This window comes from Danio rerio, chromosome 3 (assembly GCF_049306965.1).
Source record: "Danio rerio strain Tuebingen ecotype United States chromosome 3, GRCz12tu, whole genome shotgun sequence".
Lineage (NCBI taxonomy): Eukaryota > Metazoa > Chordata > Actinopteri > Cypriniformes > Danionidae > Danio > Danio rerio.
Genome location: NC_133178.1, coordinates 31,135,304 through 31,159,145, shown reverse-complemented (window position 1 = coordinate 31,159,145; position 23,842 = coordinate 31,135,304). Strand labels below are relative to the sequence as shown.

Genomic DNA, 23,842 nt, shown 5'->3' with positions numbered 1-23,842 from the left:
TACATACTACGATTGATTCTTCTACGCACAGACCAATTGAGAATATACAAATGATTATTACATGAAACTGTGTTTATTACAGAAATGAGGTGATTGTGGATTAATTTTGGGAAGTAAAGAGAGTTTGAACTTGTTGTATAAATCTCCTCCAAAAATGATTTGTTTTGCTTTTTTCATCTTGCAAATTTGTTTTTGTCTGCTCAAATAATTCCTGAAGATTTTCCATTTTCCTTCGTTGCTCATTTAATTGATTCACCACGTGCTCCTTCTCTTTGAGCCACATTACCTCTCCATTCTTCAGTTCTTGATGGCGTGCTGTTGTTTAATATTTCCCCTCATTCTTCTCTACCATCATATTGATTTTCTTCAGAAGAGAAGAGACTTGATGGTGATCACTTTTGTCTCTGTTGTTAAAGACGTGATATCTTCCTTCACATATCTGAATGATTTTCTTTAAATCGGAGTGGACGTCCTGCAGGTAGTCTTTAATGGGTCTGTCGTCCAGATCATCACCCCTGGTGAACAGCACAATCATGTATTTGTCAACTTCATCTCCAAACACCTTCAGGATATCCATGATTGTGTTAATCTCTTCATCAGTAAACCTGCCAATGGGCAGCACCAGGAGAAACGCATGTGGCCCAGGACTGGACAAGGCAATGCATTGGCTGATTTCCTTCTTGATGTCAGAAGAATCACTCCATCAAGGAGTGTCCGTCACTTTGATTTTTAGCTTGTCTACAGTTCACATGCCCATTGAACAAGCTTTGGTGACTCTCTCTGAACTGGCCGCTGAGTGGAACGCATTTTTATGAAGAAGAGTGTTTCCTGAAGCGCTCTTCCCTGCGCCCTGCTTTCCCAGCAAAACTATTCTCAGCTCATCCATTTCAGCCTTTCATTGACAAAAAAAGACACGAATAGATGTGAAAGTCAATAAACATTTTTGCAGCAACATATTAATGCAGAATTCAAATTATTTTAGTACCTTTTTCCTCTGTGTCCTGTTGCTTTCTGTTTGTTACAGTGGAAGCATTCCTACACATTTATACTCTTCCAAAAGCAGATGCTCCACCTGTGTCTGTGTGTCACACATGCTCCACCCTTGTCTGCTCCACCCCTGTCTGTATGCCACACACTCTGCTTTACAAAGAGCACCATCCACTGGAGCTCATTGGACTTCCAGGTTTTTGCTTAATTTCAACTGATGTATATTTTTAACAGCTGATGTAAAATTGTCTATGTTCTCACCATTTTTGTGCATTATAAATTAAAAAAATAATAATACAGTTTTACTACGTTGTCCACATCGTTAACTTTTATTTATTAAAATTAGTTAAAGTTTAATTATTTTCGTTCTCAGAGTAAATTAAATATAAAAGAAGTTACATTTAAAGATGGTATCATTTTATAAATATTTACTGTGTTGTTTATGAGTTTTACTTCACTAAATTCATGAGTCAATCTGAACATGCATGATAGAAGTTTATTGTCATTGGTGCAGAGCTTTAAATATCACATTAAAGAAAACAATGTTAAAATACATGCGCTTAAGATTATTTTCATAATAAATACATTTTAGTCACTTAATATAGGCCTACAAATGTCTTATCAAACTGCGGTCAGAACTTACCTTAGAATTATAAGGTTCTATCATCCATTTTTGTCAAAATTAGGTTATTGACATATTCCTATTATTTGACAACTTATTTACATTATAGGATTTTTTTTTTAAGTTGTTTGAATTTTAAGACTTTTTATTTGAAAAACAATTGTTACACACATATGTGTGCTATGGACTGCAAAAACTTAAAAGCTCAATATCTCAAAATCAATCAGAACGCAGATGGATCCTTATAATTTCAAGGTAACGATACAGTATTATCACATGCAGATGTTTTAAGGAGTCATTTATTTTATCGTTTTAAAATTAAATTTTATCTATGGGGACAGTGCAGTACAATATTTATATTTATGTAATTTATTTAATATGTATATGTATGCAAGTATATAAGAAGTATAATCAAGTATATATTAAATGAAATATCTACATCTTCCAAACAAACAATAAAGAGGGTATATTTTGCCATGTGATTGTAATGAATCACTCTGAAGCACTCTCTGCTGTCATTTTAAATTAGCATTCACACCGAGAGCAGCAGAGAGCAGTGTTTTCACTCTAGCACATGTCAGGCCTCTTCTTGGCTGCCCGACAGCGGAGGACTTTGAGAAAACTGTCAATTTTGTGGGAGTCTCTGCGGAAGCAGGACAGCAGGAAGTGGAAATTGACAAGTCGAGACGTTTTATCCTGACCAAGGTTATTGCCATTAAACGGGAGAGTGGACAGGTTGTCAGAAGACGAGCCCATCTGTAGAGAAGAGAACACATTGGTCAGGACAAAATATAAATCAACCTCAAATCCAAATGATCAAGAAATCAATCAGATTTCGTCCAAATTGCAACATCAGAAACTTTATTCTCCAAATGTGCAGTCCATCACCTTGTGTACGACGTGCTCCAGGCCTGCTCCCAGACTGTTGATGTTGTCCTGCAGCTCTTTGGTCTTGCTGTTAATGGTGTTGCGTTCTGGATGTGCCAGACTGGACGCCTCAGAGGAGAGCAGGGCGAGCGGATCAGACCAAGCCAACAGCAGAGACCGAGCCAATGACAACAGCTCATCCTCCTGCACAAACCAAACTTCAGAAACTTGCCATATACTTTCACCCGTCGCTCCACACGAGACCACAAGAGGGAGCTGTTTCACTTAAAGAGTTTATTCAATTTCACCTTGGATTTAAAATAAGGCTCTATCCACTGATCTATAATAGAGAACAGTCATTATATACAGATGAGTGTCTCTATCTGAGATTTTAATCAGACTATCACATAGTTTTATTTTGAGGCAACTTGTTTACATTTAGTTTTTAAAAAGTTTTTTGTTTTGTTTAAAAGTTTAAATCTAAAAAAATCCTAAAACAAAAATTAAGTTAAACTCTCAAAATGTATTCAGCAGGCCTACTTCAAATGAGATGAAGAGGACCAATCTGAATCCTCTTAGAGGCCAAGATGAGTGAAAAGTCTATTTACAAAAGTATTACAGTGGTGTGTTAGATACATGACCTTTTATTTCACATAAGAATGCAATCTAAAAAATGCAGCACTTGTACCCACATTTCCAGGTCCATAGCAAGGGGGTGGTTTGAAAGACCCACTCTTTACTGACAAAGGTCTAGACGTTGTTCCATACACAAGCTCATTTGTCCTATTTTGACTGCTATCTATGCCATCATAATAGTGAAATTAACCCATCGAAAAAGCTTTTAAGACCAAGTGAAATCCTCTGTCGGCTGTCACTTCAGTGTGACTTCAGCTGATGGGTTTTGGCCAATGCAAACTTATTTTTCATGATCCAACATCCAGCTGTGCAAGAAATGCATAGGCCTACAATCTGATGTAAGTCAAGACATCGTTGACTTTTGTATTGTTTTTAAATGAAGGAAAGATTTTACAAGCAACTTTTATTCTAAACCGTTGAACAAAAAATTACTAATGAAAAGGTGTGAAGCACCAAAAGCGACCATTATCAAAAATTAATTTGAATATTATTTTTGCTATTGTTGTTATCCAAGAATTTTCAAATGTGCTTTCTTGGTTATGATGACCATCCGACAATCTGTTTTAACTAAAATAGTGCTTAAAATGTCACTAAAATGCAGTATTTAAATCTCAATATTGAATAGAAGCCTAAATGAGGCCTATACAAAAAGTCAACTTTTTGAGAAAAAAAAACAACTACCCCTTTCACCAAGCTGGCTACCTGATCTTTATGATAATTTTAAATGCAGAGCTCATGTGATTTATTAAGTTAGATTAAGATTCAGAGTTTTATTTTAATAATTTGGGAAACCTGAGTTGTTTCAATAGAAACAATTTATACATTTTTAAATACATATAGCTGGTAAAAGAGTTTTGCTGAAACATGGTCTGTTGGGTGAAAAGGCTTTCAACAGAGGAATGGAAATCTTCTCGATATATTTAGCAATATTTCACTTGTGTTTGGGAAATGATGGATATGAAAGAACAAGGGCTTGAGTAAATGATGACATTAGGTGTGCTTAAATTTGCTTAAACAGGTTAGATTCTCTAGATAAAAACTCTTCACATATTTGCAAGCTTTATAAAATAATTATGTTATAATTGTAATGTTTTAATATTTTGTTTTGTATATTAGTTGTCTGTGTAGATATTTTAATTTAGTATTTTATTTTTGAATATAGTGTAAATACTGTTTAAGTATTTTTTATTATACAAATAGTTGACATTTTATTATTTTGACACTTTATTGACATTTTTATTTTTATTATCTAATAATAAAAAAATTGAAGTCAGAACTATTAGCCCCTCTGAATTATTAGACCGCTTGTTTATTTTTTCACCAATTTCTGTTTTACGGAGAGAAGATTTTTTCAGCACATTTCTAATCATAATATTTTTAAAAACTCATTTCTAAAAATTGATTTATTTTATCTTTGCCATGATGACAGTAAATAATATTTGACTAGATATTTTTAAGACACTTCTATACAGCTTAAAGTGACATTTAAAGGCTTAACTAGGGTTAACTAGGCAGGTTAGGGTAATTAGGCAAGTTATTATATAATGATGGTTTGTTCTGTAGATTATTGAGAAAAAACATAGCTTAAAGGGGCTAATAATTTTGTCCCTAAAATGGTGTTTAAAAAATGATTAACTGCTTTTATTCTAGCCGAAATAAAACAAATAAGACTTTCTCCAGAAGAAAAAATAGGGGGCTAATAATTCTGACTTTCAGAATTAATTAATTTGACATTCTGACTTCAACTGTATATATGTAATAAAGTACACTCTTACCGGCACTTTCATGGCTTGGTCTTTGTCATTGGGGATTTGAAGAGATGACGTGTGGCATAAGGATGGGCGCGGCATCATTCCCCTTCCAATAGGAGGGAAGTGAGAATCCTGTGGTCAAAAAAACAATAGAAACACTATCAAATCAATGGAATGAACAACAATTTGGATAAAACGGAAGTCACGATAGACCCGAAAGACAGTAAACAAATGCATTTACTGACCAGATCATTGGTGAGTGAGGTGCTGAGATAGTGAAGCTTGTCTGAAAGTTGAGAAGCTCTATCCAGCAAATCATTCAGACCCACACCATTGATGGAGACAAATGCACACATCAAAAAAGCCACTGAAAAGCATAAAAAAATGTAAGGTCAATACAGATATGAAACAGGCAAAAGTTGAAAAGAACAAACTTAGGACTAGAGGAAAGATAGCCATAAAGTGTAAAATAGGCAATGTTTAGATTGAGGATAAGATACCTGCAAAGTATAGTCTAGACCCTTGAGCCATTACTAGAACAGGTTTCTTTATTTTCTTGCGTGAATCTGTGTGGTCCTCTTTCCTCTCTTGTGTTTTCCTCTCATTATATAGACGTTCATTTAAATATGCAGTATAACACACTCCAGGTGTGGGGCTTAAACTAGTTCAGACCTGAAAATAATGAAAAACATTGTTTTTTTGAGGATTAGGTCAGTCTTTGCATTTAAGAAGATTCAGGACACTGAGTCAGATGAAGTGCCAAATAAATACATGTCAAAGTGTCTTTCTGTAATTAAACAAGGGTCATATTTTAATACAAAATCTAAATAATAAAGGTTCAATAAATAATAAAAGGACAAGTCTTCGCTAAGGTCCAGCGTTCTCCAGCCTCCGGCGCCTAGACTGCAGCTCTGAACAAGACGTTTGGCCATATGAGAAATGGCCATGACCAACTGAGCCTGGTTTCTCTTGAGTTTTTTTTCCCCCTTCACTTTCACCAATTGGTGAAGTTTTTTCCTTGCCGCTGTTGCCACTGGCTTGTATAATGCAGGACTTGTGGAGCTGCGCATCAATAGATTAGGCTAGTCTTCAGTGTTTGGACTCTTAGCATTGAACATTAAAACACACTGAAATGAAGTGTGTTTCCCAAAGCCATCAATAGCCAACTAGTTCCGTCGTTACAAACATAGTTTGTTGATTTGCCGTTTCCCAAATCCATTGTTCCAACGAACATTCGCAAACTTGTGCACTTGCAAATAGGCTACACCTCTGGTCTGGAGCTGTAGTTAGAAACAGTTTCTGGCTGTGTTCTATTCCCACTTATTCCCCCTATGCCCTATTCATTTAGACCATTCTAACATTTAAACTTGGAATGATTAAAAATAAAAAAGCATTAAAGTCATCTCTCTGAAGTGTAATTTGCTTTCAAAATATTATTACAGTTCAGTTTTAGCGATCTTCATGTTCACAATTGTGCTCCCTCCGCAGTGCACTTTGAAAACATTGATGTCATTTTGAACACAGCCTCATGACGAAATCTATTTAGGTGACTTATTTTTAAGCTTGTGAAAACAAAAAACATGTAATTGCTGTTAATTTATAGTAAGTTTCTTAAAAATAAATAAATAAATAAATAAATAAATAAATAAACAATATCTCACTCAATAATAATAATAATATTAATAATAATAATAACAATAATAATAATAATAATAATCAAAATCATAATAAATATTATTAATATTACTATTAAAAATATTTTTTTCATTTCCTAATAAATACTAAATTTCATTTCTTAATAACTTGCCTCATTATTTATTTATTTTTATGATTTATATATGATATTAGAATACATGTTAGCTTTAGTAAGTGATTTAAATTTTAGAATAGAATATGTAATATTTTCTGTAATACTTGTAAAGGAAGCATTGGCCCTAAATGTCAGGGTTCTGCCACTCTGGTCATGTAAATTCTTGTTTTGGTGGCAGAGTCCGGACACTAGTCATGTCTAGTCCTGTCCTGTTGTGCTCGGCTCGAGTTTTCTTGGGTCGAGCACTTGCCTTGCCTTGCCTGCCCAGTCAAGTTGGTTTGTTTATTTGTTTTATTTGTGTTTTCCCCCTCGGGGTAGTTTGTTTTATTTGTACTTTTATATTAATAAAACCCATTATTTTGTTGCAATTGAGTCCTCGCTCCTTTTTCCCCTCACCGACCGTGACACTAAATGTGCCATTTACATATATTTCCATTAATATGGAAAATGAGTGCATGTTTTTAACAAAACTAATATTGGATTTTATTTTAAATGCGTGTTTGTGTAAAACAATATAATTATCACAAAGAAATTGTGATGTTCTTTTCTAAAGAAGTTGTTACCACTCCGTGTAAAGCACCATTATGGGTGTTTTATGTTATACCTAACATGGTTCAAACAATAGATCTGCGACAGGGAAACTACGGGTTTAGGAAACATTGGTCACTACTTCGTTTTATTTCCCAAACGATGTATCGTAGTTATGTCATTGTTTGGGAAACGCACCCCTGAGTTGAACTAAACTAAACTGAACTAAACTAAACTTAAACTCTAATAACTGACACTGTTTCAATTCTCTATAATCTTCTATGTGAAGCTGTAACAATCTACATTGTAAAAGCGCTATACAAGTAAAGATGAATTGAATTGAACACTAGATTAGTCAGAACTAAAGCCAAATCTGGAGCTTATCTAACAAAATTTTAAACAAAACTTATGATAACACTCCAAAAAGTAGTACACCAAAATTTATATGTTATAGAAAAATATTAAATACAAAATAAACATGAGGAAAAATCAAGAGAAGCAAAAATAAATAAATAAATAAATAAATTAATTAAAAATATATATATTTGGTTGAAATTTTGTAGGTTGTATTTTTTCTTTGCAATAGTTTGCTTGATATTAATTGCATTATCTTTTAATTTCTAAATACGTTTGGTGACTAAAATAAGATTTTAATAAATATATCTGTTTGTTATATGTTTTGTTTAAATGCACCAAAATACCTTGACTATATCAAAACAAATCAAAACACTTTTATTGTCACATCATCAGCAGCACGTGTGTTATGATGAGTGAAAAGCTTTGGTCCTGACTCCAGACAGTGCAAAATACAGACAGTGCAAATATCCACTGAGAAATGGATACAAATATTAATTTTCAACATGTGGTGTACTCAATTATGCTGAGCACTGTAAGAACTATTTAAAATACCTGTTGCTATATTAAAAGTCTTAAACAAATTAGATGTGAAATGTTGAAAATTTGGTTTTATTTTAGTTATTTAGTTTTTTATGTATTTATTTTTGGTGTTTTATATTTAACAAACGTTTGTTAAATAAATGGTTCCTTCTTTATGAAACCCTTAATTGTAATTGGAAAAGAAAAGATTGCACCAGCATTCTGATTCTACTTTTTTGCAGAAATCATTTAAGAGTTTCTCTATTCTGCTGAACATAAAATAAGCTATTTTGAAAAATTACAAAAACCTTTAACTATTGACTTGCATAGTATTTGTTTTTCCTGTATGTCAATGGTTAAAATTAAGTTTTTCTTCTTTTTGTGTTTAACAAAAGAAATAAACTAAGAAAGTTTTGAAACTAATTGAGGGTGAGTAGATTTTCATTTGTGGGTGAAATATCCCTTTAAAGAAAGTCTATATGAGAGACCCATCCTCAAGAAAATACTTTTTTGTCCTGTCCTGCTGTGGACTAAAAACTTATTTTTAATGTCCTTTGTTACTTTTTGTTTATATCTGAGTATGCTGGTTGAGTCTGATTCTTAAAGTTTCTTGTTGTTCAAAAAATTCTCAGTGGGTGAGGTTGCATTTTTCCAAGTCTGTGTGGGGTAATTCCTCTGTTACCCCCTTGTTCTTGAGGTCTACATTCTACATTATTATTATTACACAATTTAGCCTACCCAATTAACCTATATCGCATGCTTTGGACTGTGGGTTGAAACCAGAGCACCCGGAGAAAACCCATGCGAACGCAGGGAGAAACATGCAAACTCCACACAGAAACGCCAACTGACCCAGCCGAGGCTCAAACCAGCGACCTTCTTTGAGGTGACAGCACTACCTACTGTGCCACTGCGTCACCCAGAGAGAGAGAGAGTCATGTCTTTTAAATTCACTGTGAAATGTGATTAGTTGACTTTAAGCCAATTACTAAAATTATTAAGTAAATGTGTATAATTCTAAAAATTGAGTTAAGTCAACTGAACAGTGCAAGTTACATTAGGTTTACTGTGTTTTTAGTCAACCTGTCGCTTCTAAGGCAACAGGTTTTACTCACTTTTTTGCTTTACTTTTTTTAAAAAAAAGTAACTTTTTTACTTTTAGTTCTCATCAAAAAGGACATTATAAACGTTTTTTTTTTTTTTAGGTTAGGATAGCTATAATTATATTTTGATTGTTTTAAATATTTTATAAAACATAAATTTATACAAAAAAAAATATTTTTTAGGTATAGACTAAGAGCAGCTTAAAAAATGTATGCCAGTTTGAGAGTAATGAATGATTAATTGTAACACAACATTTCTTGCATAAAGTTACCTAAGGTTTAAGAGTGTTACATTTTTGGGTCATGCACTCTATTTAAATTATTATTATTATTATTATTATTTTAGAATTTCATTGCTCAAATTTAAACTGCCATTAAGAGTAGGTATAAATCTCCACTGATGTAATATATATATTTGAAGAAGGATGACAAATCCAAAGAACATAATCGTATAATCTCATTAAAGCGAGGAGTGTGTTGAATTCCCGTGGGTCCGCGGTTTTTGGGCGGTTCTCCTCCCTCAAGGCTCCTGGAGAAGGGGGCGTGGATCACTATTTGGTAACTACGCGTCCCACTTCACTTTCCAGTTAACTCTTACTTGAGCCTTCCGGTGTGCAGACAAAGGTAAAGTAATTGGCTCACATTTTATGCAAATGTAATTAAAACCCTTTAGCTTGTTGACTGCAGCGTCCATGCATGTGAATGAAATATTGTTTAAGGAACACCGTGTTCTGGAGGAAGCTAAAAGAATACTCCGTCAGATGCGCACGCTGCCTTCACTCATTTGTTCCTGCGGGTTTTATTGTGACCTTGATTTAGTAAGACGGGTATAGGCTTATTCAAGCTTAACTTTTTAACTGAGCGCTGAGGAAGTGATTTATTAAAGAAATCTGCAAAACTTTTCGATTTTAGAAAAGTACGCCTGAAACGCGCTTTTGTTGCAGTTAAACGCTTCCATATGCCTATACTGTGTTTTTAGGCCAGCTGAAACTATGATAGAAAATGTTAAGCATTACAAATTGAAAGAAACATATTGTAACTTATGATTTTGTTTATTTAAAAAGCTTAGTGCAACCACCATTAGCAAAATAAATAAATAAATAAATAAATGCATAAATAAATAATTGCAAAATACAAAAGACACATAATACAAAATAGGCTGCAAATGATTCACCTACATGTACTAAATAACACCTTTATGATTAATATGATGATTGTGCAGCACTTTTCAGTGTTCTTGGGTGGTTATAGGGCTGTGCATTACAGCCTATCCAAATGTAATTTGTTGTTAGATTTAGTTATTGATTAAGTTAATGTTTTAATAGAATACGATCAGCAATACATTTAAATATTTAAGAACTGGTTGATAATAATTTAAAAAAACACAATGACACCTGTTGTGAATACCAGTGCACCATTAAAGGGCTCCTATTTCGACCTTTTTACAAGGCTTAAAATAAGTCTTTTTGTGTCTCCAGAATGTGGCTGCGAAGGTTGAAATACTTGTCAGATCATTATATCCTGTTAAAAGTTTTTGGGTCAGAGCGCCGGTGCCTTCAACTGAAAATAAGCTGGTTCTCCCCACCCACTTTTAAGATATTTTGCTTTAGAGAAGTATAACCATGGTTGGATGTCGGGATAAACACATCAAAATGACAGACAGCAACTCAGACATGATGAAACATGGACCAGCAGTCACATATACACCGTAGTACGATAAATGAGCCACACACAAATCTTTTAAACGATTGCTGCATTGTGCTGTTTTTACTCATGCTCTCACAGTCAATCTGACAGCATATCTACCAAATCGGTAACTATGCGAGAAGGATTGGCTGTAGACTGGGTGCAGATGCAAGCTGAGCTGCATGAAAGGCTTTTAATGTGTACGCCTAACTCCGCCCCTACCCCAACCCCACCAGCTCTATTGAGTGCATTGTGTCTGAGACTGTGTATCTGAGATTGCATGTCTGAGGGTGCTTTCACACCTGTGGATTGGTTTAAAGATTTAGATCATTTAAATTGTTTCAATGTTGCACTTTATTATTGGTGCGGTTCACTTTTTCACAGGGCAAAGTTACTCAACGGACCAAAATAGCTAAAACAAGTCACGTAGCTAAAACAAGTCTTGTCACATTGGTCAGAGCTCAGCTGTCATGTGTCCTTATTTTAATTTATGATGATGAGCAAATAAGACAATATAAGCGAAAAGCTGTGCTTTCATTTTGAATGATTACACCCACAGACATCGGCACCATGTTTAAAATCAGAGATAAGACTTTCTCATACATAGCCGTTGGCTAGAGTTATGCATTATAAGCTTCACATTATAGAGAGAAATAACAGATGAACCAAGACTGCTGTTCAGTCAATTTTCCTAATGGATAAACCGCTCTTGTTAATAGTTCAGCTTGCTTTTACTTTGGTATTTGACATGAAATGCACATTTACTGGTAGGGATGACATCCCATCCTACTCATAACTATCTCTCTATATAGTCATATATATGTCTGCATATCCATAATACACTGTGATATAGCCTGGTTCGGATTGTATTGCTCTCTCATTTCAATTGACCCGCTCAAGAGTTTGTTTCAATCGAGCCGAAACCACCTCATTCAGGCGATCTGGGACCAATTGTTTTGGCGGGGATCCGAGCACAATTGCGGGTTTGAAATATGCCAAACAAACCTCGCTAATTGGGGAAACACACCAGGTTCCAAAACAAAAGTCTAGGTGTGAAAGCACCCTGAGACTGTGTTTCTCAGCTTGCATGCAAGTCTGGAGTCAGATACTTTAGAGATCCATTATAAATAAAGAGATCCATTATAAATAATTTACTGTACAAAACAAACCTGATTTAACAGCCACAAACCAGACTCTTGTTGTGTGAGTGAAGCATCCTCGTATGTAGTTGTGTACACTATACGTCTTTGGTGATTCAATTGGTTAGGAATTACGTTTTAAATGTTAAAAAAAAACAAAAGCAAAGTGTACCACTTAATGCTGATATTTTAATTTCAAGTTTCTTTGCAAATCATGTCTTGTGGACATGATTAGACCTGTTAATACTGAGACATGGTAATGCTGGTGTCATAAATATTGGTGGGCAGGGAAACTGCACTGCTACATCACAGTGCAGTGGGCCTCCAAATTGCAGGGATTTGGATTCAGTGTCAGTTTTCAAAAGACACATCACACCAGTGTGACAGTGGAAACACTATTCTTCAACCCATTTCTGTCCAAACAGCCTCAAAATGTTGATGCATGACAGGTACCCTTAATAGCTCTGTATATTTCACCTTGTTGTAAAGCGGAACTGTTTAGCTGTTAAAAACATTCACATTAAAAATGCATTCACATTTTTAGTTGTTGGTTATCCTAATTTACATTTTGTAAAACTTGCTAAATAAACATGTTTATAATTTTATTATAAATGTGATTTATTTAGCCTAAGCCTGACACTTTTTTTTTACCACAAGCAGTAGTGTAATGAAGATGTAATGAAAACATGTTACCAATAGAGGGTGTCCTAGCACAGTTCACTATATAAAGCAACAAATAGTAAAATTTTTCTGAGTCCAATTGCAACTGAAGTTTGTCTGCATACTTTAGACTGCCTCGGCATACTTCATTACACACTGTGCTTCAAGTTGCAGAAAAAAAGCACAATTATTTGGTTCTTGCATTTAAAGTTCCAAACTTTTCAAATGTTTTTTTTTGTTGGAAAATGTTGAACCTGATCACCTTTTGATCTTCTTCTCATGTACACATATGTGCCCTCTCACGTTCCCCCCTCCTCCCTCCCCGTGTACTATGTACACTCCCCCCCTCCCTCTTGCAAGCACTAACTCTTCATTCTCTCTGTTTCTCTTGCACATGCAACTACAGGAGCGCACAGAGCACAGGCACGCATACACACCAACGCCATAGACCATGTCGGACTCAGAGACTGCAGCTCCTGCCGAAACCCCTGTCCCAGCAGCCTGTGTGGCCATCAAAGCAGATTTAGACAAATGGTAAGTGACTGGAGTAACAGTCATGTAGTGTCCATAGTACTGGTCCATTGCAACCCGGTATGGACCGCATGAAAAATGTTTTAAATTCTCATGCAGTATTTAGATTTAATCCCATAGTTTCACTGTAGGGTTTAAATGGTTGGAACCATGTTGGGATTGATTATATTTGTAGAATTATGATGCATTTTGTAAATTCCGCATTATGATGGCGATTCAAAATGGAGGGAGGGAAGGAGTTTTCGACGAATGCGAAGCGGCGGGTTCGCGAAGGGGTATTTTTAATAAGACAAAACATGATTAAGTTTTGTGAGTTTTTTAAATGGTTTGATTGGTGTCAGATTGATAAGAGATGACAGCAGTGGTGGGGCCGCTCATTAAAAGCATTCTGGGGGTTTTCTTCACTTCAGTTCTTCCTCACGGCTGATTGGCTGTTGGGAATGTGTCTACGTCATGCCTTTCCTCTCGCTCGTCCTGCCATCCCTGTTTCTCCTCTCAGCCTTCGCCATTTCTGTCCCTGCAGCCCCCCTGGCCTCGATTTGGCATGTTTAATTGTCAACCACAAAAAAAAAAAAAAGGAAATCGCTGATGTTTGCTTATGAACCTTTTCACCGTTTTTCCTTGTCCTCCCACTAATACATTTTGTTGGTTTTATATCATGCAAATGAAGGAATTAAGATGGGCAGTGATGAATGTCTGTTCTTTAAGTCATTTCTTTTCTCCTGTTTAAGATATCATTGTGTTCCCTCTGTCTCCTGACCATTGACACCAGTCATTGCTCAAGCTGTATTTTGACCCTAATCCCCACATGCACCTAAAAATGCAGATTGTCTGTTTTTGGTGTTTGTAGTGTCGACAGGCCTGGGCTGCATGAGAAAGCAGATAAGGTTGCACATACCCGGACCTTTAGTGTGCAAGGACCAGATAGCAGAAGGGTGTGGATTTATTAATTTGGTAGAATAATGTGTCAATTTAATCTAAAGTGCTGGCCCTCTCTTAAATTACAGGTTATAAAATAAACAAAATCTACTAATTCGTCAAGGATTAAACATCTGTAGTTTCCTCTTTCACGAGCAGCCACTTCAAACATGACAAAGCAAGGACCAGAAGGCCACAGGACCAGATATGACACAGATTGTTGGGAGAAAGGAGGATAAGCAGTTATTTAAATCATTAAAATGCTATTAGCAGGTCAGTTTGACATTGACCTTCCTGTGATAATTATGATGAGCAACTTAAATGTGTTGCTGACTAGTTGAATGTTTGGAAGGCCAGCCTTTAAGTAACATACACCACATTAGTATTTATAGCACCCTCACACATGGTCCTATGTAGATGTGTGCATCTGTCATTCGTTTTACAGTGTGACGAACATGTTCTCTGGATCAGTTTACACCTGGTGTAAGCATGTCGCTGTGGCCATCTTGTCCCTTTTTTATTTTTACTGTTCCACAAAGGGGATTCATCATGGGCTTTAAAACTAGAAGAGGATTACCATTACCGGTTTAAGCCCAGCAGTTATCCACTGGGAGGATGCATCTGGCCAAGTGTTATGGAAGATATGACCTTTTCACAGCTTTATGGTGGTGTAGATTTATGCACAGTGGTGACCTAATGACCTTGAGGCGTTCTCCATCGTTTACTGCCTCAAAGTTTATAACTAAACAATAGCTATCTCACCTGCAGCCATTTTGTCCGAGGGGTGTCCTCTTAAGAATGATGAAGTTAATCTTTTACACCTTAAGCAGACTTTTTCATCTCATTTCTCTTAGCATGCCTGCTCTTGTAGCGGTTGGAATGTGTTGTTCTAGTTTTGCAAAAGCCCCCCTCAGGGTAAACAGTGGTACTCAGTCTATCAATAACAAAAAGCAATTGGTTTATTAGCATGGGATGAGCTTTTGTTGTAGGAGCTGCACATTACAATCCACCAATCAGTTCCATATAAATTCAAAATGTATTCAAAATGTATTAGAATATTAGAGAAATAATTATTAGAGAAGTAAATCTGATCATTTGAAGAGTATTATTTGCAGTTTGTTGTGTTCTAGATCATGCACTCCTGAGCCGTGCCCTTTTTCCTTTGCATTATACATGAGGAGGACAGGCCATCATGTGAATTATTCAGTCTTAATTTGGGAAAGGTGATCAATCCAATGCCTATTTGAATACTTAAGTTGTCATTTTGAACCCGTTTTAAATTAATATTTAACTCTTAAAATATGTTTTGATCTGTTTAATAATTTATTATTTGTTAAAATAATTTAAAAAACAATAAATAATTATAATAATGAAATAAAAAAAAATTTTCAACATGTTCTTACATGCAAAATACAAAGATGTTTTGAACCAGAAACCATTTTTCTTGCAGACTACACATTTAGGACTAGCCACCGCTTTCAAATTTGATTTTATGTCAAAAGCTTTGGCTTCGTCCTGGCAAACATTTGACTTTGAGGCTGATATGTTAACGTCCATGTTACATAGAATAAGATCTCACTATTTTGAGGACATTTATTGAAGGTTTTTTCAGTAGGTGCATCATTAAATTGTAAGAACCAACTTGATGTTTTTGTCAGAACAGCTGTTTTTTGGCCTGCAACTACAGTATGCCATCTCAGTCATTCTGCTGACGGGACTCTGCAACTGGAATCTAACGATGTACACAGATTGCTAAGCTATTTGTATACATAAATATTAATTTTTTCTCTCTCAGCCCTAATATATCCTTAAACTCTGAAAACTGTACTGACACAGTTTGAATTTACTAGAATGTCTATGTTAAGCTGCTTTGACACAATCTACATTGTAAAAGCGCTATAGAAACAAACATGAATTGAACTTAATTAAATTCATCACATGTGAATCACTCACTGCTGCCTAATAAAATAAAATAAATATAGCAAGCAGTGCAGGTGACCACGATTAATTACCAAAATGGTGCCTATTCACACATTGATCTCTAAAAACTGCCAAAACATTGTATTATGCATGCCAGGCCAATATTAATAATTATTATAATAAATACTTTCTTACATTTATTTAGCACTTTTTTGGAAAGTCCTTTACAGATGTTGGGAGGAATCTCCTCATCCACCACTAGTCTGCAGCATCCACTTGGATGATGCAATGGCAGCCATATTGCGCCAGACTGCACACCACACATCAGCTTATTGGTGGAGAGGAGACAGAGCAATGGAGTCAATTCTGATATGAAGATGTTTAGGAGGCCATGATGGACAGAGGCCAGTGAGAAAATTTAGCCAGAATACAAGGATTACACCCCTACTCTTTTTGAAGTACATCCTGGGATTTTTTAATGACCACAGAGAGTCAGGACTTCGGTTTAAACATCTCATTCAAAAGACTCACGGGACAGCATAGTGTCCCCATCACTATACTGGGGCATTGGGACCCACATAGACCGCAGGTTGAGCACCCTCTGCTGGCCTCTCTAACACCTCTTCTGGAAGCAAACCTAGTTTGTGGTCCCCATGTGGTCTCACAACCAGGTACTAACCAGGCACAGATCTGCATAGCTTCAGTGGGAAACCATGTGAGAGCAGCAGAATAGAGAGCAGCTAGCTTCTGGCTATAGTATACAAGTGAGCAGTTGGTCAGGTAATTTATATGCTCCCATTGACACTTCAAAATGGATTACGCCTATTCCCAAACCCTTTAAAGGGTTTAGGGTGTGAACCCGTCTTATTAAAACACTCTTTGACACCAAACAACTTCCTCAAGGATCATGGGGGTAAAGTGTCAATCAGATATACACTTAAAAATTCCTTCATTCCTTTAGCAGGTTATCATACTAAAATAATTGATATGTGTCTTGTTATTGCAAGGCGTTTGATAGCACTCTATTGGAAGAACATAGAAAGTCCATCCAGTGATCACTGGCTGAAAGATTTGACACATTACATTGCATTGGAAAGATTGACGTACAGTATAAAAGGCGAATTAAAGAGGGATCATAAAATTTGGGATCCGTTTAAACATTTTGGAACATAACTATACAATGGCACAAGCAAATATCTCTCTCTTATTGGTTAAATAATTGATATATGTATATGTGTTTTTTGTATGTGGAATACAGTATATGTTTTTCTTTGCCTTAGCCCATGTATAACAATACATTTACCTGTTCAACTGAATCTGGATGCTTTGGGGGAGGAAGGGGGAAAAGTTAAAATTTAAAAAGTGTATTTTAGTGCTAAATATTAAGTGTTTTTCTGCAATAAAGAAATGTTAAATCCTTCATTCCAAAGGCCCCTTCGAAGTGGTCAGATTTGTGCACTTCAGTTTAGAACATGGCCATGATCACTACAAAAGTGCCTTTTGGAGGGAAACATAGCCAGTTTGGAATACACTGACTGTCCTGTAGTTCATTGTTGTTGTTTTTTGGTTGCCAAGTACTCAAAGATGACTACATGCTGAACACATTATGCATATAAAGCACGTTTTTACAGTCATGCTTTTATAGATAAAATAAAAGCATAGTTTTCCGAAAGGTTGGGGCTGTTTTTCTAAAGTTTGTTTTTAAGTCACTTAAAATGCTGTGAAAATGAAGGAGCATAATTAATTTAAATGCATTGTTAGTTTTAAAAAAGCACTGTCAGGTAAATGCATGCTTAAACCTTAAATGGTCATCCAAGTGGGTTTGTGATCTCTATTGCCTGTTAAGGATAAGGGCATAATCTGACCCTAATTGGCTTTTGTCCATTAGAATGCAGATTTGTCACACTGTTGATTAGTCTTGCACTTCACAATGGTCCATTCTCTCCTTGCATGTCCTCACTCGAGTATTAAAATGGCTGCCTTTAAAGAGGAAATGCCCTTGGCTTATGCTATCCCCTCATACATCCCCACCCCTGTGTCACATGGCTCATTAGAACCAGTCTGCATAAGGCTCTTTATATTTAAATTGACCAGCTGTGTGTTACATCACCACTCGCCGAGGAAAGCGTGATTATGTCAGTGTGTGAGATGCAGCAGATGATCTATGGGGGAGGGAGACACTCAAAACGCTTTCTAACCGGAGGAGGGGCTTTAATTCATCGTAAGTCACGACATCGCCCTCTTTTAGCTGTATGCATGTCTCTTTTTCATTACCTGCTGGCTTTGTCACGTGACTCTAGGGCTCTGTTTTTCTCTGGTTCAGATGATCCCCGCCTCGCTCTCTTTTCATCTCTTTTCCCCCTTTGCGGCATCATTCCAACCCTCATTTTCGCTCCATCACTCTAATGCAGTGTGTCAGTGTCTGCCGTTGTTTGGTGTGGAGAGGCTCAAACAATCTCACTCGCACAAATGCATGCATACTCACTCATTCAGCTCCCAGTCTATCATGAAGTCTGTGTATTACATGACACGGCAGAATCTAGAGAAACAACCAGAGTTATGTAATATGTTTTTAACACTTTGTGGTACAGAAGCTCTCACACTTGTTCATGCAGTCTTGAAGCTGCAGAATGAGATTGTATTTTTATGTTGAATATCTGAAACGACTGATGGTGAATTAATGTGCATGCGTGTTAAAGTAATGACTGTGTTTTGTGTGTGCTACAGTGTAAAGGAGAAAGGTGAGGATGGTTGTAAGGATCTGATGGAGGCGTTTGCTGCCTGTGTGAAGAGCAATGCTGAGGCATCATGAGGAGCTCAACATGCAGGAAAAGTAATGGACATTTCCTTGCTTCATTCATCTTTACTTTTTGTGAAATAGATTGTCTTGTCAGTTATATCATAGCTTTTTTACCTTCCTATGTGTGACTACTCAGTTTTACATATTAGTTTTTTATTATCGATGCAAGTTATTTTCGATAGCAGACAAACTTTTTTTGCAAAGACTAGACCAACACAAATGATTATGTAATAACATGGTTTGACTTATTGACCTATTTTGAACAGAACTTTTAACTTCAAAATTATTACTTTAAAGGACTTACTTTACTTAAAGTTTTACTTTCCCAAAGAAATGAACATTTCTTAACCATTTACACACAAGTGGTTCTCATTTATACTTAAGTGGCTCTATAACTTAATGAATTTTTTTTCTTCGGTTGATCACAAAACAAGATAGTCTATCTAAACCGAGGACTGTTGTAAAAACTGCAGCCATAAGAATAAAAACATAATCTGGAGGTCAATCTCTGTTCCCCGACGTTCTTCAGTACATCTTCCTTTGTGTTCAACAGAAAAAAATAAACTCTGGTTTAGATCAAGTAGTGGATGACTAAATAATAACAGAATTTTTGTTTTGGGGTGAACTGTACCTTTAAAAAATAAGTCACTAGTCCAGTGTTACGTTCCTGACGTGAAGTGTCTAAGAGTAAGAGTAACATTAAAGAGATTAAAGTTGGTTGGGGTGAGTGTGGATCAGTGCCCTGCCTTCACGACAACACACCAAATGCAGTTAAAGAATTTATTAACAATGATAACACAATTATAGACTTTCAGGAAGGGGAAAGGCCAAAACACAAACAAAAAAGTACACTCTAGCAAGTTAGGGAGTAAAACTGTCTAAGCTGACAAGGTAAAATTAAATTAACAACAGAAACATGCACTAACTCCATAACTAATGACTCTTTCAAGAGTTTACACTTAGCTAATGATTGATTTTAAAGCTTGCTTGCTGTTCTGGAAGAGAGCCCTGGGATCATAAGATCCTCGAACACGGGGCTCCCTCCCGTTGCAAGGCGAGAGGGGAGTTTGAGCATAGATGGAACTCGAGACCTCCTCTGCTGTAGAGGCTAATAAACAGATAGAGAGCTCTTAAGTGATAGCTAATTGCTACGTGCATGTCTATGGTGCCGATTTGGATTAGTGAATTCATTTAAGATGCATGTTTTTGGACAGTGGGAGGAAACCGTGGGACCCAGGGGAAACACAAGCGAGCACGAGGAAATCGTGCAAACTCTGCACAGAAACGTTTGCTGGTTTTGTAAATGACCAGAACCAAAGACGTTCTTGCTGTGAGGCAACAGTGCTCATCCATCTATGAAAGGAGGAGTAGGGGTAGAAGGGGGATTCTTCAAAATTAATATGGTTGCATCCGAAACAGCATACTTCCATACTATACAGTACGCTAAAATCAGTATGCGAGCCGAGTAGTATGTCCAAATTCATAGAATTCGAAAATCAGTATGCGAGAAGTACCTGGATGACTTACTATTTCCGGCAAGATTCTGAAGTGTGCATTCCAAGCACGCTGCGCTATCCCATGATGCCCTGTGAGAGAATTCATGAATGGGACTGAATTGATACAGGTTTGTCGCCTTACCATGACAAAATGGCGGATGTAGTACATCCGAATTCCATTCATACTTTTCACAATCACTGTATAGAACGTACTTTTCTAACAGCCGAGCAGTACCTTTAAATTGAAATGCAGTACTACCTACTGAGTAGTAGGTGGTTTTGGACTCAGCCTATGTCTCTGGTATGAAACTTAGGGCACTTATAGTGGCTTAGGAATCGTCTGATTGGTGAATCATAAATTGTATAATGCGGAGCAGCTGCAAGCAACCATAAGCACGTGATCCTTTTGAAATTACTTTAAGAATAAACTTCACTTGTGACATAAAATGGCACACACCTCTATACGACTTCTAAACACAATCTTAAGTTTCAAAAGCAGAGTTTAAGCAGTTTCAAATCCTTTACAACAAATTTTAACTTCAATAAGTTAGTAACAATTACCTTTCACAACACAACAGGCAGGAGAGAGACCACACTCTGGAAGCAAGCTTCAATGTGGCTTGCAATGAGAAGCAGACTCAATTAATCAACTTCCTCTCCTTTACACTAGTTGAGGAACAGATAATAGAGAGAGTGAGAGGAAGAAACCAAACCAAACACAACACAACATTTCTTCATTCATTTTCTTTTTGCCTTAAGCTGTGGTCACAATAGAGTTTGAAAATACGAAATTCTGTTGTATGGCGCTACGAAAAAGGGGCGGTAATAAATAATAAGCTGATTAGGTATAAAAAAAACAAAGATTGATCCTTATTTTAAATTTCTGTCCAGAGGTCATGTTTTGATCTTTGATTGGTCTCACGGAATCATGTGATGCGATTTACGCAGGTCAAAGTTCACCAAACTTGAACTTTCCAACGAAGCGAACTGCGAAACCTGCCGCACGAGTCCGGTCTGACGCATTCGCGTACACATGAATGGAAGTCTATGGGGAGAAAAGTCCAGTGTGACTGCAGCTTTAGTCCTTTTATCAAACAGGGGTCGCCACAGTGAATGAACCACCAGGTTATCCAGCATATGTTTTACACAGCGGATGCCCTTCCAGTCGCAACCCATCATTGGGAAACACCCATACACTCTCATTCACACACATACACAATGGAGAATTTAGGTTACCCAATTCACCTATAGCGCATGTCTTTGGGAGGAAACCCATGCTAACACATAATGTACAACAATAAATTTAGGGTAAATGGGATGTAACACCAGGCATTAAATGTTTTTTGTTTCTGTAATGAGTGAAACCACATTAACTGGATTCTTTTTTGTTATTTTAACTTAATGAGTTGTTTTGAATGTGTAAACTGCCTCAAAACCATTTTGTCTAGTGTTAAAATTGAGAACATATATATTTCGTTTAATCAATGTCTTCTGTAAACATATATAAAATATGATGCAGATATATTGTATTCCTGAAAACATTCATTGAATTGTTACATTTTGTAGCTGTCATAACAAAAATGAATAAGATTGTCTTTTTTTTTGTTTCTTCCCAGGGGTTAACTGCACTGAGTCCTCCACCTTCCCAGCATTCCCTGCAGCTCATGGCACTGGACTAAATGATGGGGTTTGGCTGCAGAGACCATTCTTGTGTCTCTTCCCTTCTCCACCCCTCCTGTGAAGCTTAAATGGATTCCTTCTACCACCAACCTTCCCTCCCCTTTTTGTGGCTGATTGTATTGATCTGATTTGTAGATCGTTCGGAGCTCATGAATTGATGTAAATGATGTGTCTCAGATGCTTACAAAATGGAATAAAGATTTTAAAATGGTCCAATGTGTATAACTGAATTGTTCACATTGTTTGTGCAAAAAACGGTTTTAATGTATTCACTTAGCATATCTTGTTTTGCCAAAAGTGACTTCCAGCGAGTCCCTGTGGTTTTATATAGTCCAAAACTTTAGATGGCTTCAGTAAAGTGGATTGCTTGGCAAGGATTATGTAGGCATTTGTAATGGGTTTAGGTGAACTAAAGAAGCAGATTAAGATTTCCGATGTCACTAATACTCTAAACTCCTCACTTTGACTCATTAAGATGCACACAAATACACCCACTCAAATCCCCAAAAGCACTTATCTCACCAGTCAATCAATCAATCAGATCTTAAGCCCTTTCATGCACTGATCCAGGAAAGAAGCAAGCTAAAAGTGTGAAGACTTGTACTATAACCAAGACAAAGAAATCTCCAGGGTTTGTATTACACTCACACATGCAGTACTAAGGATTATACAGAGTAATATTAAGGGTCCAAAACAACAACAAAGCAAGCTCAATGCAAAAGCCTTGTCATTTTCGCTTGCCTAATATTTCAGAAAAAACGAACAGATACATAAAATATGCTAATACCGACTACCTTCGACTTACCTATTATGTTATTGATTACGCAAATGTTTACTACAAGTCTTTAATAACATTTACTTAAAGTCTAATAAAGTATATAGTGTTTAGGCCGCTTCTAGTTTAAAAAAGAATCCCTGGGGCTGGGGTGTGTGGGTGTGAAACATGGCGGTTAACAGGTTTGTCATGAATAGTCACCTTTCAGTTTGCTTAATACAAAATGGGCTGAATGTTTTCGCTCATTAACACATGCATATCCTAAATGATTAATAAAATGAAATAATATAACGTAAATGTGAAATCTGAAATATAGAAAAAGTTATAAAACTTCGACTTAAATGGCCTTTGCCGGAATCTCCTACATCCGGTCAAAAGATCTGCAGTCTCGCCTCTGGGCACTATAGGAGGAGTGAGGGTCTACAGATGTTTTCCTTTGTTATAAGCTTGCTCTGAATGCTTCCAGACAGGTAGGAATATTTGTCAATGCAAAGTTAAAGAGGACCCTGAAGGTCATCGAATGTGTTTGACTTTGAAAAGTAGCGCGTGAGGAGCAAAATGAAAGTGCTGAGAGGAATTTCAGGTAAATCCTTGTGGAATCCATCCGCTGATCTCTACACATAACACAGGATATTAAAACATCTGGGTCTAGCCAGAAAATGTAAGATATGTGCATGCATTCACTCACAAAAGATGCAAATGTACACACGCTCTTTTGAGTGCAGTTCTTTGCGGAAAAATTACTTTAGAAATACAGTATGAGCTCAAAAAAGCTAGACCAGTAACCCGTGCTGTCTGCACCGAATCTGCTTGGTAGCCTAAACAGGCAGAATCTGGCACAAGACGATACATAACACATTTCGCAATGACAAATGTTTCTAGGTAAGGTTACAAAATACAAAGCCCAACATACATGCGCATTAGATTGTTGGGATGTTTCAGTAACCTCTTCCATGCTGAACACTGTGTCTTTGTCTCTACTTCCATCTTGTGTTCACACATTGAACTGCATGGACGGTGCTTTCATTTTTTTAAATAAAAAGTTTCTCTTTCCAGT

At 36.4% G+C, this 23,842-nt stretch overlaps 1 protein-coding gene and 1 long non-coding RNA gene across 4 annotated transcripts; one reads left to right on the top strand and one right to left on the bottom strand.

Moving 5' to 3' along the window:
- Positions 1–1,463: 1,463 nt before the first annotated feature.
- Positions 1,464–18,549, bottom strand: prl (prolactin). 2 transcript variants are annotated; one of them, XM_073943616.1, is made up of 6 exons: positions 18,309–18,549; positions 5,364–5,535; positions 5,109–5,230; positions 4,888–4,995; positions 2,498–2,680; positions 1,464–2,365 (listed from the first exon to the last, which is right to left on the bottom strand). In XM_073943616.1, the coding sequence occupies exons 2-6, from the start codon at positions 5,392–5,394 to the stop codon at positions 2,177–2,179; spliced, it is 633 nt and encodes a 210-aa protein (XP_073799717.1). In that variant the 5' UTR covers positions 5,395–5,535; positions 18,309–18,549; the 3' UTR covers positions 1,464–2,176.
- Positions 9,712–22,232, top strand: si:dkey-16p21.8. 2 transcript variants are annotated; one of them, NR_170131.1, is made up of 4 exons: positions 9,712–9,804; positions 13,072–13,199; positions 18,762–18,867; positions 21,947–22,232. It is a non-coding gene; the product is annotated as a si:dkey-16p21.8 (long non-coding RNA). The 2 variants fall into 2 exon arrangements; NR_170132.1 differs by lacking the exons at positions 9,712–9,804; positions 13,072–13,199 and adding an exon at positions 18,131–18,255.
- Positions 22,233–23,842: the final 1,610 nt, after the last annotated feature.

What these genes read in the sequence shown, in the direction of transcription:
- prl (XM_073943616.1), bottom strand. Translation starts at nt 5,394, where the DNA reads ATGGCTCAAGGGTCTAGACTATACTTTGCAG. An exon ending in CCTCACTCACCAATGATCTG is followed by an intron (nt 4,996 to 5,108) that starts GTCAGTAAATGC and finishes TTTTGACCACAG; the next exon opens with GATTCTCACTTCCCTCCTAT. An exon ending in TGGAGCACGTCGTACACAAG is followed by an intron (nt 2,366 to 2,497) that starts GTGATGGACTGC and finishes TCTTCTCTACAG; the next exon opens with ATGGGCTCGTCTTCTGACAA.